This window comes from Schistocerca piceifrons, chromosome 1 (assembly GCF_021461385.2).
Source record: "Schistocerca piceifrons isolate TAMUIC-IGC-003096 chromosome 1, iqSchPice1.1, whole genome shotgun sequence".
NCBI classification, from domain to species: Eukaryota; Metazoa; Arthropoda; class Insecta; order Orthoptera; family Acrididae; genus Schistocerca; species Schistocerca piceifrons.
In genome coordinates, this window is record NC_060138.1 from 835,436,722 (window position 1) to 835,454,477 (window position 17,756).

Below are 17,756 nucleotides of genomic sequence, written 5' to 3' on the forward strand. Positions count from 1 at the left end.
GCTACTTTACCAGCAAGTTATGCCATAAGCAGTCAAATTACACCTAGGAAGTGGCTATAATGATGTGGAGCTACAGAGCAAATCACTGTCAAACATGTTTTTGCAATTACCCAGCATGATACCATTTCTCATCTAATAGTCAGTTATTATGGAAAAATCGCACAGCACACTAAACTATGTAAGAAGACTGTGGTCTAACGTCCCATCGAGGATGAGATTATGGGACTTGGAGCACAAGATCGGACTGGGGGAGGATGGAGGATGAAATCGGTCATGTCTTTTTTTAAGTAAATGTCCTGTTATTTGCTTTAAGCGATTTAGGTGAACTATGGTAAAACTAGTTGTGGGTGGCTAGACGAGGACTTGAGCTGTTGGTCTCACGAATGCGAGTCCATTGACTTACCACTGCGCCATCCCGATCTGTAAACTGCAGTCTTTATAGGTTTCGGATAGTAATATCGTTAACCAAACTGCAACACAATGTGGAAAATCTGCATTTTGTAGAAAGCAAGAATATAATCTTATCCAAATTTAAAAGGACAAAGTTACTCAAGACTTACTGGGACAGCCGGCTGCAGTACACAGTCGTCAGGTGGGACTGTCATGGCGCGCACAAACTCCATGCAGCGTACGTTGTAGCGCTCGTACACGGGATCCATCGGCGGTACGGGAATGGGGTAGCAGGCGTCGGGAAGCCGCGGCGGCTCCAGAGTCGCAGAACCGTCGCTTGTGCAGCACTGCAGAGGACCTGATTCTGCAACACCACCAGATGGGCGAAACAAATGAGCAGCCGCTGCAAGTGAATAGGCATTTTCCTTTTATGGAAATATATTTCCAAAATATATGGTAACTACTTAATTGTTGTCGACCGCGGTGCCGAGCGGTTCTAGGCGCTTCAGTCCGGAACCACGCGACTGCCTCGGTCATGGATGTGTATGATGTCCTTAGGTTAGTTAGGTTTAAGTAGTTCTAAGTTCTAGGGGACTGATGACCTCAGATGTTAAGTCACATAGTGCTCAGAGCCATTTTTTCAACTTAATTGTTACCTAAGTATTTGTAGTAGATACGAAAGTGACTGTGAAAGGAAATTTAGATGACCTTTTATCCAGTTGATGAACCATGACACTTGAGATCGTTTAAGGTTCAAAAAATGGTTCAAATGGCTCTGAGCACTATGGGACTCAACTGCTGTGGTCATAAGTCCCCTAGAACTTAGAACTACTTAAACCTAACTAACCTAAGGACAGCACACAACACCCAGCCATCACGAGGCAGAGAAAATCCCTGACTCCGCCGGGAATCGAACCCGGGAACCCGGGCGTGGGAAGCGAGAACGCTACCGCACGACCACGAGATGCGGGCGATCGTTTAAGGATTCGTGGATTAGTAGAAAAACTTATTCAGTATTCTTCCTTAACTAAAACTACTATAATACTTTCTTATGACATTCCTTTCATATCTTTGCTTCGCAGGACTTCATTTACTAAGAGACGATGCACAGCCTGCCCTCACAGGGGAACTATGCTGCAATTTCAAAAAAAAAAAAAAGAAAAATAAAATAAAAGAAATTGTTTTTAAACTGAATTGACGAACTTTTTTTCTTGATATTTGATGTCTTCTAATTCGAAATTATTTCCATTCACTACTTAAACTACGTCGCATCCATAATTGCCTCTACCTTAATCTTTGTCCTTGTGGTGTCTGTAGCCCCTTAAACCACGTACCTCTAACTACAGTTAACCCAATGAGAAAAAAGATGAAAGGTGAAAGACACAACAGTTACCTCAAATTCTTAAACAGTAATATATTAAAACCCTTGTGCCAAGCGAGGCAGTGAGGTACGCATATAAAATGTAAGAACCTTAAACGCAGATATCGTAATATAAACAGCAATGTTAGGTTCAACAAAGAATATGTTAAAATGTATATTATCCCTAAATATGTAAAGCTGATAAATGGTGATAAAAATATCTTCAGAATAGCTATCTCCAAGTGCTAAAATAGGTACACTTTATACGGGTCATCAAGTCAAATTTAAATATTGTGAGAAGCTCAATACTATCATATTATGTGAGAGAGATTCGCATTTCCACCTCACCAGGAAAACTGCTCTGAATTTTAGGTGGTTAATGGTTATTTCAGCAAACAATTGTACATCGCAGGTGTCAAGTGGTGTAGGGGCCAAAGAAAAGATGTAGCAGAGTAGCTCCAAACTGCACGTCACTGAGAAAAAATCTTTTGTCACAAGCAGGAGTCGATTCTGTTATTCAAAAGAAAAGAGGGGAAAGTCTTCAAGAAATCACAAAACTTACTCTAAAATTACAAAGAAAAAGTTCGAAAATGAGAAATTTGCGAGTAAAATTGACGTGTTATTAAAATTAATTTTTTTGTTCTTCGAAGAATATAGGCGACAGCAGCTTAAGATATTCGACGTGAAGAGTCAGTCTGATTTGGAAGATGCCCAAAACGGAGAGTTATGTTTTGGGTTCCCTTTACCCGTCAACACAATATGTAGTGTAAGAATCTCTAGGTGGGGGACTGTTTATGACGCGATTATAAGGAAGGCAACGAATAAAGCTAATGTTCAACATGAGCATGGCGTGTCAGAAGATTGATGCTGTGAGGAAATTGAGGACATCCGCGAGTGTTATGACAGACATTAGCCTATTTATGAATTGTGCCTTTGGAGGTGAGCTACTACGAATGGTCGAACGAAGGCTGTTAAACCAGCTAACGTACCAACGTCACAAGTTGATGTTTATGACGAAATAGTGAAGTAATAAAATATGGGTTTGGGGATGAAATTCTAATAATACTGGGTAACTGAAATGCCACAGAAATGCAAAAAAGGAAATACAGAATTAATCGAAATGCTGCGAAAAAGAAACGATAGAGAAAAGAGACTAGTAGAGATGTGAGCTATGTTTCAACTGGCTGTACCGGATATGGGAGAAAAACATTTTAAAAAATGAGGAGACATCTATCTACTGGCTACATAAAGATTTAAGTACCAAATGCTGTATAGGTAAACGCAATCTGGATTCGTGATTCTTGCTCCGCATCAACTAGTTGTTAACGTTAGGCTGATGTTAAAAAAATTTTTAAGAGAAAGAAGCGGAGATTCAAACTAAAAAAAAGTCGGTTTTCTCCGACACAGTGAACTGTTCATCTAAGTAAAACCGTTAAAAGTAAATCAGAAGAGAGGAATGGAGAAAAGAAGGAAATAATGAAGGTGTGCAATCAACTACAGGAGAAGTGAAAGAGTCAAAGACTGCACACAAAATCATTTTACTGGCAATAGATGGGAGCATGAGCGTGCGCAGATATTTTTCTAGGGGGGGAGGGGGAGGATAAGGCTCTGAACTGGCATTTTTTATATAAATGAGTTGGGTAGTGTCGAGACATGTCGTGCCGTTAGAATTACATTTTATAGATAATACAAAGACTTATTGTTTCCTAGCGAATGGATTTTTATCCATTATCAATTATTACTAAAATCTCTGAACCCCATATTCCAGGGGGGAGAGAGTGGGGCTGAAATTGGGTTATTTCCAGCCGTCACGTACCTAAGATGCTAGCTTTAGACTCCAGCATGGCAGCTGCAGAGGAGTGCACCGTTTATAGTCTAGCTAGCTGAGTAACCAGCGTTGTTATTCCAGTCTTCTATTAGTTTATCTCCTTCCCCCCCTCTCTCTCTGTCCATCTCCACCTCCCTTCTTCCTGACCAGCTCCTCCCCCCCCCTCCCCTCTCACTGTTCATGTCCTCCTCCCTCCTGTCTCTGTACATCTCCCGCTCTTTCCTTTCTCTGTTCATCTGCTCCTCTTTCTTCTCTCTATCCATCTCCTGTTTCCCCCTATTGTGCCCAGCCGATCTGCGCCTAAAAACAGGAAAGTTGCACAAGTCACACCAATACTCAATAAAGGAAATAGGAGTAATCCGCTAAATTACAGGCCTATAGCGGTATTTTCGATTTGCAGTAGGATTTCGGAGCGCATACTGTGTCGGACATCTTATCTTGAAGAAAACGATTTATCGACGAACAGCCAACACAGATTCAGAAAATATCGTTCTTGTGAAATACAATTAGCTCCTTATTCTCAAGAAGTAAAGAGTGCTATTGATAGGGTTATCAAACTGATTCCATATTTATAGGTTTTCAGAAGGCTTTTGACGCCTTATCTCACAAGCGCCTTCTAATTACATTGAGTGCCTATGAACTATCGTCACAGTTTTGCGAGTGGATTAGTGAGTTCCTGTCAAAAAAGTCTCAGTTCGTAATAACTGACGGAAAGTCAACGAGTAAACCAGAAGTAATATGTGGCGTTCTTCAAGGAAGTGCTGTAGGCTCTCTGCTGTTCCTAATCTATATAACGAATTAGGTGTCGTTTCAAATTGTATCGAGGGGATGGACGTGTACAGGTATGGAGACAACATCATGAATCCATGGACCCTGCATGTCAGCAGGGGACCGTTCAAGCTGGTAGAGGCTCTGTAACGGTATGGGGCGTGTGCAGTTAGAGTGTCTAACACTCTGCGTGGTGTCTGTTAGTTCTAAGTCGTGTCTCCCTACCGCTTTCGCGCAACGACGCTCTGAGCGTGTTTTTTAGGGAATTGACCAGTTTGAACCTGGGACCTGTTGTTGGTAAGGAGACGCCAGACCACACATGACATGTAGAGTTCAGAAGAGTTCAGTGAGACTAGCGATGATATAATCAACTACTTAATGATTTCAGCGTCAGCTCCACTGCACTCCCTGTAAAAGAATCTTAATACTAACTAAATTTAGTGGAACAGGTTCAAGGCTTTCCTATTTTTAGTTACCTGGTAAAATAACGTCGAAAAAGCAGTTAAGTTTACCATTGGAAATTTTATTCTACTCACAAAACATTGTTAATAAATTGCACTATTGACAAAAAGAAATGTTTTAATACAGGACGATAAAAACCAACTGCATTCAACAAAAATATGAACGAATATTCCCTGAATGGGTTTCCAAGTTCTACAATGGATCGAAGGATGACCTACACCATATCACATCTATAACCTAGGTTTAAATTAAGTTTCACAAAAGAGAAAACTATCAAAATGGTCTACAGTGAGCCTCAATTATCTTTAATTACTTATCTAACTTGTCGTAAATTACAGTGGCTGATGTGGCTTCTCAATAATTATGTAACAGAAAAATCATCGCGTTTCAGATTTTAACTTACGTAGCAAATGTGAATACCATGAGCTTTAATTGACAAGCGACACTAGTATTACGCAAAAAGGGGGTGTAACAGATGAGACTTCTGCAGTTCTGAGTGAAGCTTCATGCTCTCCAAAATGCGGCATCACGTGTGTTCATTACCTTGTCGGTGTTTAGGTAGCGTCAGGGGGCGGCAGGTGGCACAGCTCCACGCATCTCGCTGTGTCGCAAGCAACTCTCTCCTAACTTCTCCTTACTACAATTTACCAAAGTTGGTTTAAAAAAAGCTATCTGGCTTTGTTTTCAACTGACCAATCAGGGTTTCAATGTTAACCTTAAGCTCTGCCTACAAAAATTCTGTCTATCCAATGAGAAACATTATACTTGTCGTGGTGGGGCAATGTTTTTAACGTTTGCAACGTAACAGAGACGCGAAAAAGTCTCACACTAAAACTTGCAGCTGGTGTGGCCCTTTTAGTGTTATCGTAAGATCTATACTGTTCTTCTGGTGGGCTCTATCTTTTCACATTGGCTGGGGGGGGGGGGGGGGGTGGTTTTAGCGGTCAGCTGGCGATGTGGGTGTCTGTCCCTTATCGTAGGGCCTCCTAGCCTACATGATTCTGCTCTCAGCTTTTGTTCTCGTTGCTCCCCTCGGAACTGCGTCTGTTTCATGGTGGGAAGGTATGACATGCATTTAGGCGTTATTGTTTTAGTCTGTGGTATTCCATTTGCTCACTCGTTGATCATATTACTTTGGTTAATTTAATGTCAGGATTTATTTGGAGCTATGTGACACACTGCCGGATTTGCTGTCATGTCAGGGTTTTCATGGAAGGTGTTGGATTTGCCTGACACCTTACATATCACCACCCTTCGAGCTTAATTTTTGCACTGAAGTTAGGCAATGATTGAATCGTTGTCTAAGTCAGTCAAAAATTATTCCTTTATCTAAATTTTGTTGCCTACTGTTCAGCTACATTATTCTGGTTCTATGCTAGTTTGTATTACTAATTTATATTTTTATATTCTTCCACATTACTCTCAAAAATATATTTATATTGACAAGAGAAGAATATTTTTATGCTATTATCATTATTAATTTTTAATTATTTTCGTTGTTTATTTAAGTGTGAAGTTTGTTTTTTAAGAAGTTTGTTATCGAAAGTGAGGAGTCTTTCACATCGATTTTCTTAGAAATATTTTTTTTTATAAATGTAATAGTTGAGTAAAATCTATTCCTAACAATATCGTGTACAAGTAAAATATTTTTGTTTCTAGACACTCATTTCAACATTGTTACACTAACAAATAAGAATTATTTCCAAGAATTGCTTTGACAAAGAAATATACATACACAAGTATTGAGATATTATCCTAACAATTGGTACAAATGTTAAAAAAAGGGAAAACATCCAACAAGATAACCTTTTATTCTTTGTTTTTATAAGGAGAAAATAAGTAAAATATAGTTATTCTTTTATTTTTATGAGGAGAAAATAAGTGGCATACAGTTTGTGTTTATTATGCCTTAGTTTTGTTCTTTATATACTGTCCATTTCAGAACTAATGACTTATTTTATCGATAGTCTATTTTTACTTAAGTCCATAGTCAATGACTGTTATTTTGTAGTTTATTAGCTGTCTGGTGTGATTAACTTATTTAGTCTTTCACATGTTTCTTTTGCACAATTCATACATCACATAATTTGATTTCACACATTCACACAATACTATGAACATTTAAGAATGTGGTTGGCGAATGTTTTTGCACGAAGGTGATGGACTTGAGCGAGATGGATGTGGGCAAGTATTTGATGTACAGCTTTGTTCGTCGTGCCTTGTTGGCTTTGCAAGTGTGTGTTGCTGTTGTGGAGGTCCCATAATGAAATGGCGCTGTGAGTGCAGAATCTCGTGGTTTACAGGCTTTGTATGCGTGAAAGTCATCGTTATGTGTCGCTGAAAGTGGTCATTTTTCATTGTGATACTTCGCAGACGACTAGATTACAATAGGATAAGGATTTGAGAAGGTATGTCGTCTATTCTTCACCCATCTTCTTTCTTGGTCTCAATCTTGTGAATCTTTAACTTCTGTTCTTCCTGCTTTTTCTCTGCTTCTTACTTGATTCTTGGCTCTTCTCTGGGCAGGATATGGGAATATTTATTGATAACTAGACGCTTTGAAGTTCTACTCTTAGTAACAGTTTGATAAATCGTTTGGACATGTCAGTTCTACTTTGTGGAAGTTTTCTTCAGTTTCGTGCATCAGCGTGCTGTTTAATAGCAGTAGTGTGACTTTCACACATATTTTATTTTTTTGCCAGTGGTGGCTTGCCCAAGCCGTCTTCTCGTCGGGCCGTTTTTTGCTCGCTCCGCTGAGTCGGGGCTTCCCAGGACTCTCTTGGCCCTCCGTGTTCTGTCGCAGCAGGGTTCCGCTACTCTGTGGTTCCGCTTAGCAGCAGATTTACTGCCAACTTTGGATACTTTGTTGGTCTTGCTGTCCTTTCCCTTCTCTCGACGCTTCTGCCTTGTAGGAATTGTGTCTTGCTAATTACGTCCTTTTCTTTCTTGATACTTCTCTTGTTGCAACTTGTGGGTCGTTGCATCTGGTTGTTGCTGGAGTTTTTACAATGGTTCTTACAAAAAGTTTTACTTATATTCATCTAACATGTCTAGTACCTACATTGTTTTACAATTTTTTAAAAAGCTTTACAAATTTCGGTGTCCTTTCCATGTTACAATTCTAAGATATTTTGAGTCTTAACTTCTACAAGAATCCTCAAATTCGTTTTTTATTTTTGTGTAGTGTCATGGTATATAGTATTTTAGTATTTCATGCTGTTAGACTATCTATGCTTTATCCCTTCACCTTAATCTATGCTACTATTGGTGTAATTTTTGTTTTTGTTTTTATTGAAACTACTTTCTTGTTCCCACCTTCCTCTCTCTTCATTCTTCTTTCTCCTGACGACTTTATCTGCAACATAAACTTGAAATATTGTGCTAATTATTTACTTAAACTTTTTGAAATTTGCCAGCCTTGGTGGCCGAGCGGTTCTAGGCGCTACAGTCTGGACCCGTGCAACCGCTACGGTCGCAGGTTCGAATCCTGTCTCGGGCATGGATGTGTGTGATGTCCTTAGGTTAGTTAGGTTTAAGTAGTTCTAAGTTCTAGGGGACTGATGACCTCAGATGTTAAGTCCCATAGTGCTCAGAGCTATTTGAACCATTTTTTTTCTTGAAAATTTTCGTCAATTTCGTTATGGACTTCTAACATGAGTTGAGGCGATTTCCCTGTTTGTGCATACCATTCTAATTCTTCATCCTCTTTATCTCACATCATTCTTAATTGCTTGTTTATAACAGGCATTTCTTCTAATTTTAGCTTTTGCTCAAAGAGAAGTGTGACATTCCCGAATGTTACACTACCTTTTCCCATATCTATTATCGATCGTCTCTCATTTAAAAATCTGCACCTATAATCAAATCTACAGTTAGTTTAGGTATAATCACGAAGTTGGCTTCGATCTTCTGAACTTGGCACGAAAGAGTTAACCTTGTTTGTCTCATAATTTCTGCAGCATTGTTTCTAATAGGACCTCTTACTTTAATCTTATGTGTTTTCGGAACTGGCAATTCCTCATTGCCATTACACTGCATGAATAAATTTTCTGAGATCGCGGTCAGTTCACTTCCGCTATCAATTACAATACTGACTGGGATATGCGTTACCATGGCCTTCACAATTGGTTGAATTTGAAAGGGTTGGTTCTGTTCTTCTTCTTGCATCAACAAATCCTCCACTGAATCATACATGAGTCTTTTCAGGAATTTCCCTTGTGAATTCGAACTTTCTGTAGGATAAGCTTCGACTGCTACTTCTCTCTCTTTTATTTCCTCTTCTCTATTTCTTCCTTCATTTACGCTTTCTTCAACATCCTCTACTTTTTCCTCATCTTCGTCTATCTTCTCCTTCTTCGTCGCTACTTCCACATAATCGCATTTAAATGCTCTAATTATCACTCCATAACTTCCTTCATTATATACGTTGGGTTGTGTGCCCACTAGTAACTTATTTTCAACTTCTGTCGACTGCGCATTATCCTCATTGAATTCGCTTTCCCTGGTTTCCATCTCAAATAGCTCTGCAATATTCATTATTTCGTCCTTTCCTCCTACATTCGTTGTGCATACCTCTGGTAATTCATCGTCCTCGTCAGTATTCTCCCAATTAATTTCGTCCCAACACGATATCGTTATTTTCCTGTCTTCGTTTTCATCTGGTCCCTGCGGTTTTGTTTCTTCCTTCTTCTCTTCTCGTGATAAGGTATTTACTTCTCTGTTCAAGGTGCTGCAATTATCCTGGGTCGGTGCGTCAATCTCCTTGGCATGGGCGCTTAGCTGTCAATTCGAACGTTTTTTGGGGTTTGGTGGTCATACCTCCACCTCTTCTATATGTATTCTCCTTTCTTGCTCCGCTTGTTGATATTGGTTTCTTTGTTGATAATTTGTCGGTCTATTGGTTCTCCAATACCCGTTACGGTTGTCATTGTTCCCTCTGTAATAGTTGTTGCTGTTCCTGGGTGAATTATAGTTATTGCCTTATTCTCTTCTAAATCCATAACCGTTTTTTTGTTGCAATCTGTTGTCGTTTCTTGGTGCGAAGTTATCACGTGGTTCGTAATTATCGTTTCTTCGTACTGTGTCTTGTGGATTCCACTGCTTTTTGCTTTCGTTTTCACGTGCGCTTCGTCTTTTTCTTGCGTCATCTTCCGAAAATATAAACTCTAGTTCCCTTAGAATTCCTTTAAATGCTTCGACGTCATTGCCTCCGCGACCTACTAATGATTGCTGGTATTTCAATGGTAACTTCATCGCGCATAATTTAATCAACTCTCCGTCACTGTATGGTACAGCTAAGCATTGATTTTTCTTTGCCATTACTTCGAAAAATTTCACGGGACTCTTCTCTCCTGAATGTACTTCACTCTGTTCTGTGCTTCGCTGGACCAATATCGTGACAGAAACGTGTCTCTGAAATCTTCGTACGATCGGCATGTCGCTGCAACATTCTGCATGGTTTCTGCGACTGTTCCTGACATGTGTGCACATATAAAGTCTAATTTGTGTGCTAGCGTCCAGTGTACTGGTAATCCTACTCGGAATTGATAAATAAAAGTTCGTGGATGTAATGAGTTTCCTTCTCGAAAGTGTAGAAATTTTCTGACTGAGGAAATGATCGTTGTCGTACTTGGTCATAGTTCCATATGAAATTCGCGATTCTTCGCCACTTTTGTTTCTGATCATTTCTCCCGTCGTTCTTTCCGGTTGTGGTAGATCCATTGGATATTGTCCACTGTAACTTTCGCCTACCCTTGCGTAATATCGTTGGAGTGGTACGCAATAATTTTCTTCCATCGGTTGTGAACGTGTAGCTGAATGCATTGCACTGTACTCTTCGCGACCTGGCTTTCCATTGTCACGTATTGATTCGGTATCTTGTCTGGCTAACCTTGCCGCTTCATTGCATGATCCAGACTGTCTTGAAACATACATTTGTGGTTCTGCATGTGTTTGTGGTGCCGTTTGTTCATCAAGAATTTCGAAACGTGTTTGTCGCGGTGCAGGCTGTCTGATTTCACGTGTGTTACTTTCCACTTGTGATTGGAATCACAAATGCGCAATATCTTCGTTAAGTGCTTGTTTTTCCGGTGCTGTTACAGATACGGATGTGGTTGCAGACTCAGTGCTTGTTCGATCCCGTTCACTACGCTCTTCAATAGTTTGCAACAACTCTGTTCGCAATTTCTGAAATGAGACTTTTATCCATTGTGGATGTGGAACACTGCGACTGTGGTGTGAAAAGGTTTTCAGAAATTACTGCAACCAGTCGCCTTTTATGTAGATGTATTTTATTTAACCATGACCGGTTTCGAGCTGCCTAGCAACTCATCATCAGATGGTATATACATTTAGTGCTTTTTTGTACCCATTGTGAGGGTGGTTGAGTATCTGTGGCTAGACAGAAACGAGAACAAATAATCGCTACATGTGGTACAGTAACACGAAATATTTACAGCATAATTTATGTTTAACGTATAAGAGCAAATAATCACTACATGTGGTACAGTTACACGAAATATTTACGGTTTAATTTACGTTTTGAGGTGTTACTTACAGATAAATCTTTCTGCAGGTATATATATCTCTTTTAGGACGTATTTTTGAAACCATTGTGTCTTGTTTTTCACAATTTCACAAGTTAAAACTTTCACTAGATGTATATTACTTTTATGAGGCACTGTTGGAAACATATATCTTGTTTTTCGTAAACATCGCTGAACACACTTAGCCACAGATACGAATACAGGATTTACACATTATAAACAAGCCAAAGATTGCAATATAACTACAGTATCAAAGATTTCAAGTTGACCAGAGGCATTATTAGTCATCACACACACTGACAAGAGATTTGTCTTTATTACATAGAAAATAAATGTAAATTAGCTTAAACTAGTAAAATGTTTATTTATAAATTAACTGTGCAATTTTAACAGGTATATAAAACTAGATTTTTTACATTATATTTCAGTTACATTTAAGATTATTGGTATTGAGAGTATTATGACAGCTAATTTCTTGCTCCTTCCATTGGCTGATCTTGGCATATGATGTCTGGGATGAGAGGTTGATGGTTAACTTGAAATAATAAGTAATGCTGGTACTTGAAAGGGTGTGGAAAAGGAGTTGGCGGTGGGGGGGGTGGGGGGGTGGGGGGGGGTGGGGGGTGTATAGGAAAAAGGAGAGGGGGGGGGGGTTGAGAGGGTGATGTGGAGAGAGAAGAGAGCTGAAGGGGGGGGGCAGAAGTGGTACAAGCTTTTATGTGTGTGTGTGGGGGGGGGGCATTTTGTTTCTGAATGACTGTTTAGTTTTTTAAGTTCAAAGAATCCTTAAAATTCTGAAAGAAGGAGTTATTCGCCAATTCTGTCTGCTCATTTAAAATGGTATGTGGGGAATTATGTTTGTGGGTAAAAATCTCTAATTGTTCGAGAAGATCCATCTTGAATCCCTTGTCTACAGTGTGTAGGATTTGAAGGTTAGTTTTAATGTCTGTTATGGAATGTTTATTATCTGCTAGATGGGTAGCGAAAGTGGATCTATTTAAGTTGTTTAGGCGAAGTGCATCAGTGTGCTCTTTGTATCGGATCTCAAAATTTCTACCTGTTTGCCCTATGTAGTAGCAGGAGCAGCTGTCACATCTTAATTTATATATACCAGATTTTTGGTAGGGTGTGCTGGCTCTTTTGGTGTTGTGGACTATTTTGTTCTGTATTTTGTTGTTAGTGTGAAAACTTATTTTGACATTATGTGGTTTGAATAGCTTAGCAAGTTTGTATGAGATATTGCCGAGAAACGGCATACAAACGAATTTGGTTTCTTCTGCTACTGAGGTCTGGCTTGCTGGTTTTGCTTTGTTAGATATAATGTTTTTATCTAATTTTTCAATTATGCTTGGGTCATAAGCATTGTTTGATGCTATTGTTTTTAATATATTGATTTCATTAATTTTTGCAGTAGGATCAGCTTGAATCTTGTTGATACGGTTAAGTGCTGATTTGAAAAAAGCTAGTTTATGCTGATTTGGGTGGCATGATGTATTGTTTATTATGACATCTGAAGTGGTGGGTTTCCTATATATCTGAAATTTATGTTTGTTGTTGTGATGTGTTATGTTTAGGTCAAGAAAATAGATACCTTTTTGGGTTTGGTGTTCTACACCCGATACGCCCGATTGTGAATTCCATAAATAGCCCAGGGTACAAAGTGACTAAAAAACTGCATGAAATACTCAAGAAATATTATACATTCCCAACCAATTATTCCATAAAAAACACCTATGATTTGATTGACAGTATCAGAGAAATTTCCATTCCCAATGCAGCTAACTTTGCATCCCTTGATATTGTCAACCTGTACACAAACATACCTATAATAGACACACTTCGAATAATAAAAAATAACTTATTACAACATAAAAAGTTAAGTGACATGGAAATCTGTGAGCTGATGGATTTACTTGAATTAGTGCTGTCCCACAATTACTTCACCTTCAACAACAAAATATATATTCAACATGATGGTCTAGCAATGGGCAGTAGTCTAGCTGGCCTTCTTGCTGACATCTACATTAATGATCTCGAAATTAAATTCTTTAAAGCAAACCCAATAGAAACAGACAAAATCATTTATTATAAACGATATGTTGATGACACCCTGTTGTTATATGATGGGACAGCCACTGAAATTGAGGCCTTAGCTGGTAAACTTAATAATGTTCACCCCAAAATACAGTTCACAGTAGAACACCAAACCCAAAAAGGTATCTATTTTCTTGACCTAAACATAACACATCACAACAACAAACATAAATTTCAGATATATAGGAAACCCACCACTTCAGATGTCATAATAAACAATACATCATGCCACCCAAATCAGCATAAACTAGCTTTTTTCAAATCAGCACTTAACCGTATCAACAAGATTCAAGCTGATCCTACTGCAAAAATTAATGAAATCAATATATTAAAAACAATAGCATCAAACAATGCTTATGACCCAAGCATAATTGAAAAATTAGATAAAACATTATATCTAACAAAGCAAAACCAGCAAGCCAGACCTCAGTAGCAGAAGAAACCAAATTCGTTTGTATGCCGTTTCTCGGCAATATCTCATACAAACTTGCTAAGCTATTCAAACCACATAATGTCAAAATAAGTTTTCACACTAACAACAAAATACAGAACAAAATAGTCCACAACACCAAAAGAGCCAGCACACCCTACCAAAAATCTGGTATATATAAATTAAGATGTGACAGCTGCTCCTGCTACTACATAGGGCAAACAGGTAGAAATTTTGAGATCCGATACAAAGAGCACACTGATGCACTTCACCTAAACAACTTAAATAGATCCACTTTTGCTACCCATCTAGCAGATAATAAACATTCCATAACAGACATTAAAACTAACCTTCAAATCCTACACACTGTAGACAAGGGATTCAAGATGGATCTTCTCGAACAATTAGAGATTTTTACCCACAAACATAATTCCCCACATACCATTTTAAATGAGCAGACAGAATTGGCGAATAACTCCTTCTTTCAGAATTTTAAGGATTCTTTGAACTTAAAAAACTAAACAGTCATTCAGAAACAAAATGCCCCCCCCCCCCACACACACACATAAAAGCTTGTACCACTTCTGCCCCCCCCCCCCTTCAGCTCTCTTCTCTCACCACATCACCCTCTCAACCCCCCCCCTCTCCTTTTTCCTATACACCCCCCACCCTCCCCCCCCCACCCCCCACCCCCCACCGCCAACTCCTTTTCCACACCCTTTCAAGTACCAGCATTACTTATTATTTCAAGTTAACCATCAACCTCTCATCCCAGACATCATATGCCAAGATCAGCCAATGGAAGGAGCAAGAAATTAGCTGTCATAATACTCTCAATACCAATAATCTTAAATGTAACTGAAATATAATGTAAAAAATCTAGTTTTATATACCTGTTAAAATTGCACAGTTAATTTATAAATAAACATTTTACTAGTTTAAGCTAATTTACATTTATTTTCTATGTAATAAAGACAAATCTCTTGTCAGTGTGTGTGATGACTAATAATGCCTCTGGTCAACTTGAAATCTTTGATACTGTAGTTATATTGCAATCTTTGGCTTGTTTATAATGTGTAAATCCTGTATTCGTATCTGTGGCTAAGTGTGTTCAGCGATGTTTACGAAAAACAAGATATATGTTTCCAACAGTGCCTCATAAAAGTAATATACATCTAGTGAAAGTTTTAACTTGTGAAATTGTGGAAAACAAGACACAATGGTTTCAAAAATACGTCCTAAAAGAGATATATATACCTGCAGAAAGATTTATCTGTAAGTAACACCTCAAAACGTAAATTAAACCGTAAATATTTCGTGTAACTGTACCACATGTAGTGATTATTTGCTCTTATACGTTAAACATAAATTATGCTGTAAATATTTCGTGTTACTGTACCACATGTAGCGATTATTTGTTCTCGTTTCTGTCTAGCCACAGATACTCAACCACCCTCACAATGGGTACAAAAAAGCACTAAATGTATATACCATCTGATGATGAGTTGCTAGGCAGCTCGAAACCGGTCATGGTTAAATAAAATACATCTACATAAAAGGCGACTGGTTGCAGTAATTTCTGAAAACCATTTCTGAAATGGTTGCTTCGTTTACGCTTCTATTTTGACTATGCGGTTATCATATCTTTTCAGAGCTGCTTTTGTGATACGTTTGTGTAACACATTGTTTTCAACAATTTCACGGGCTGTGCCTGCTGCTTGTCTAGTAATTACGTTTATCTGTTTCTCTAGTTTCTTGATTTCTCTCTGGGTGTTGTTACGTAATATTTTGATCTGGTCCTGAATGTTATTACGCAATGTTTGTACGTCCGCTTGTACCTTGTCAATGTCTGTTCTCAATTGATTGTGAACTGTTATTAAGTTTCCTATCACTTCTCGAGATTCTTTTGCCTCGTCTTCAATATGACTTAGGTGTAACTGAATTTTTTTGTTTTGTTCTTTAATCTCACGCATTTGTCTCGTGGTTTCTGCAATTTGTTTCGTCGTTTGTGCATTCTGAATTTTAATTTGGTTCGCAATTTCTTTATTTTGTCTTGTCATGGTTTCCGTAATTTGTTGTAATAATTATGCCAGATTGGTGGGTCCTATTGCGTTTTCTTCCGACGCCCTACGCTCTGTGTTTTCGCCCAAGTGTTGGTTTGCAACCGATTGCATTGCACTGTGCGGTGACACGTTTCTGCTCGCATTCCTTGTACTCTGTGGTGAGGGAGCTCTGATTACTTGGACTATGGGTTCTACGTATTCAAAACGCAAGTTAGAATCCTCATCGCCTGTCTCTCTACTTTCCTGCTCCTCTGTCGTATACTGACCTACGTTTTCTATGCCTTGGCGTACATTATTCTCGTTATGGTGCGTTATCTGTCCTATTTCTAGCGATACTGCATCGTCTGTTGTACTGTCCTCTATTCTCTGTCCATCTTCATACTGGGTCTCTATCTCAATTCGGTCAATGTCTCGATCTGCCATTGCTAATCTTTCCGAATCCCTTATTTTCTGTTTTAAAAGCAATTCACGTGCCCTACTTCGCGTCAACATGCGCTCATACGATCTCATGCGTTTCATAAACTTTATTTTCACACGATTTGACACTTATTATACTCAAGACTGACAACCCATTCATATACTTGTTGGGTCAGAACCAACTTGTCAACGATGTATCCGCCACCTGTGCGCTTGCATTGGAGAGAAAACTTAATTCTAGCAATATTAAAATTCATAACTTTATTACGCTATTGTCTCTGCTAGAATGTCTCACTTTCTATTGAATACTTTCTTACTATCTATCGTTGCAGCTACTGTTTTCAAATATTTATGCCTTTCAAAAAAAAATTTATTACGAAAATGTTTTAACAGGATATTTTTCTGACCTAGTTGGGCATGTGGTCAACCTTCAATCATGGTATTTTACCATCCTAGCAGGGTTGCCATTCTCTAACATTCTGCGTGGTGTCTGTTAGTTCTAAGTCGTGTCTCCCTACCACTTTCGCACAACGACGCTCTGAGCGTGTTTTTTAGGGAATTGACTAGTTTGAACCTGGGACCTGTTGTTGGTAAGGAGACGCCAGACCACACATGACATGTAGAGTTCAGAAGAGTTCAGTGAGACTAGCGATGATATAATCAACTACTTAATGATTTCAGCGTCAACTCCACTGCACTCCCTGTAAAAGAATCTTAATACTAACTAAATTTAGTGGAAGGGGTTCAAGGCTTTCCTATTTTTAGATACTTGGTAAAATAACGTCGAAAAAGCAGTTAAGTTTACCAGTTTACCATTGGAAATTTTATTCTACTCACAAAACATTGTTTATAAATTGCACTATTGACATAAGGAAATGTTTTAATACTGGATGATAAAAACCAACTGCATTCAACAAAAATATGAACGAATATTCCCTGAATGGGTTACCAAGTTCTACAATGGATCGAAGGATGACCTATGCCATATCACATCTATAATCTAGGTTTAAATTAAGTTTCACAAAAGAGAAAACTATCAAAATGGTCTACAGTGAGCCTCAGTTATCTTTAATTACTTATCTAACTTGTCGTAAATTACAGTGGCTGATGTGGCTTCTCAATAATTATGTAACAGAAAAATCATCGTGTTTCAGATTTTAACTTACGTAGCAAATGTGAATACCATGAGCTTTAATTGACGATCGACACTAGTATTACGCAAAAAGGGGGTGTAACAGATGAGACTTCTGCAGTTCTGAGTGAAGCTTTATGTTCTCCAAAATGCAGCATTGCGTGCCTTCATTACCTTGTCGGTGTTAAGGCAGCGTCAGGGGTCGGCGGGCGGCACAGCTCCACGCATCTCGCCATCTCGGAAGCAACTCTCTCCTAACTTCTCCTT

The 17,756-nt window shown here is 38.7% G+C and overlaps 1 protein-coding gene across 1 annotated transcript in view; it reads right to left on the bottom strand.

Annotated features, from left to right (window-relative positions):
• LOC124775489 (peroxidase-like) overlaps positions 1-17,756 on the bottom strand; it is a 142,404-nt gene that overhangs the window by 93,602 nt on the left and 31,046 nt on the right. Inside the window, exon 3 of the mRNA XM_047250325.1 lies at positions 561-793. Within this exon, the coding sequence (XP_047106281.1) occupies positions 561-793 (233 nt within the window). The remainder of the gene's footprint in view (positions 1-560; positions 794-17,756) is intronic.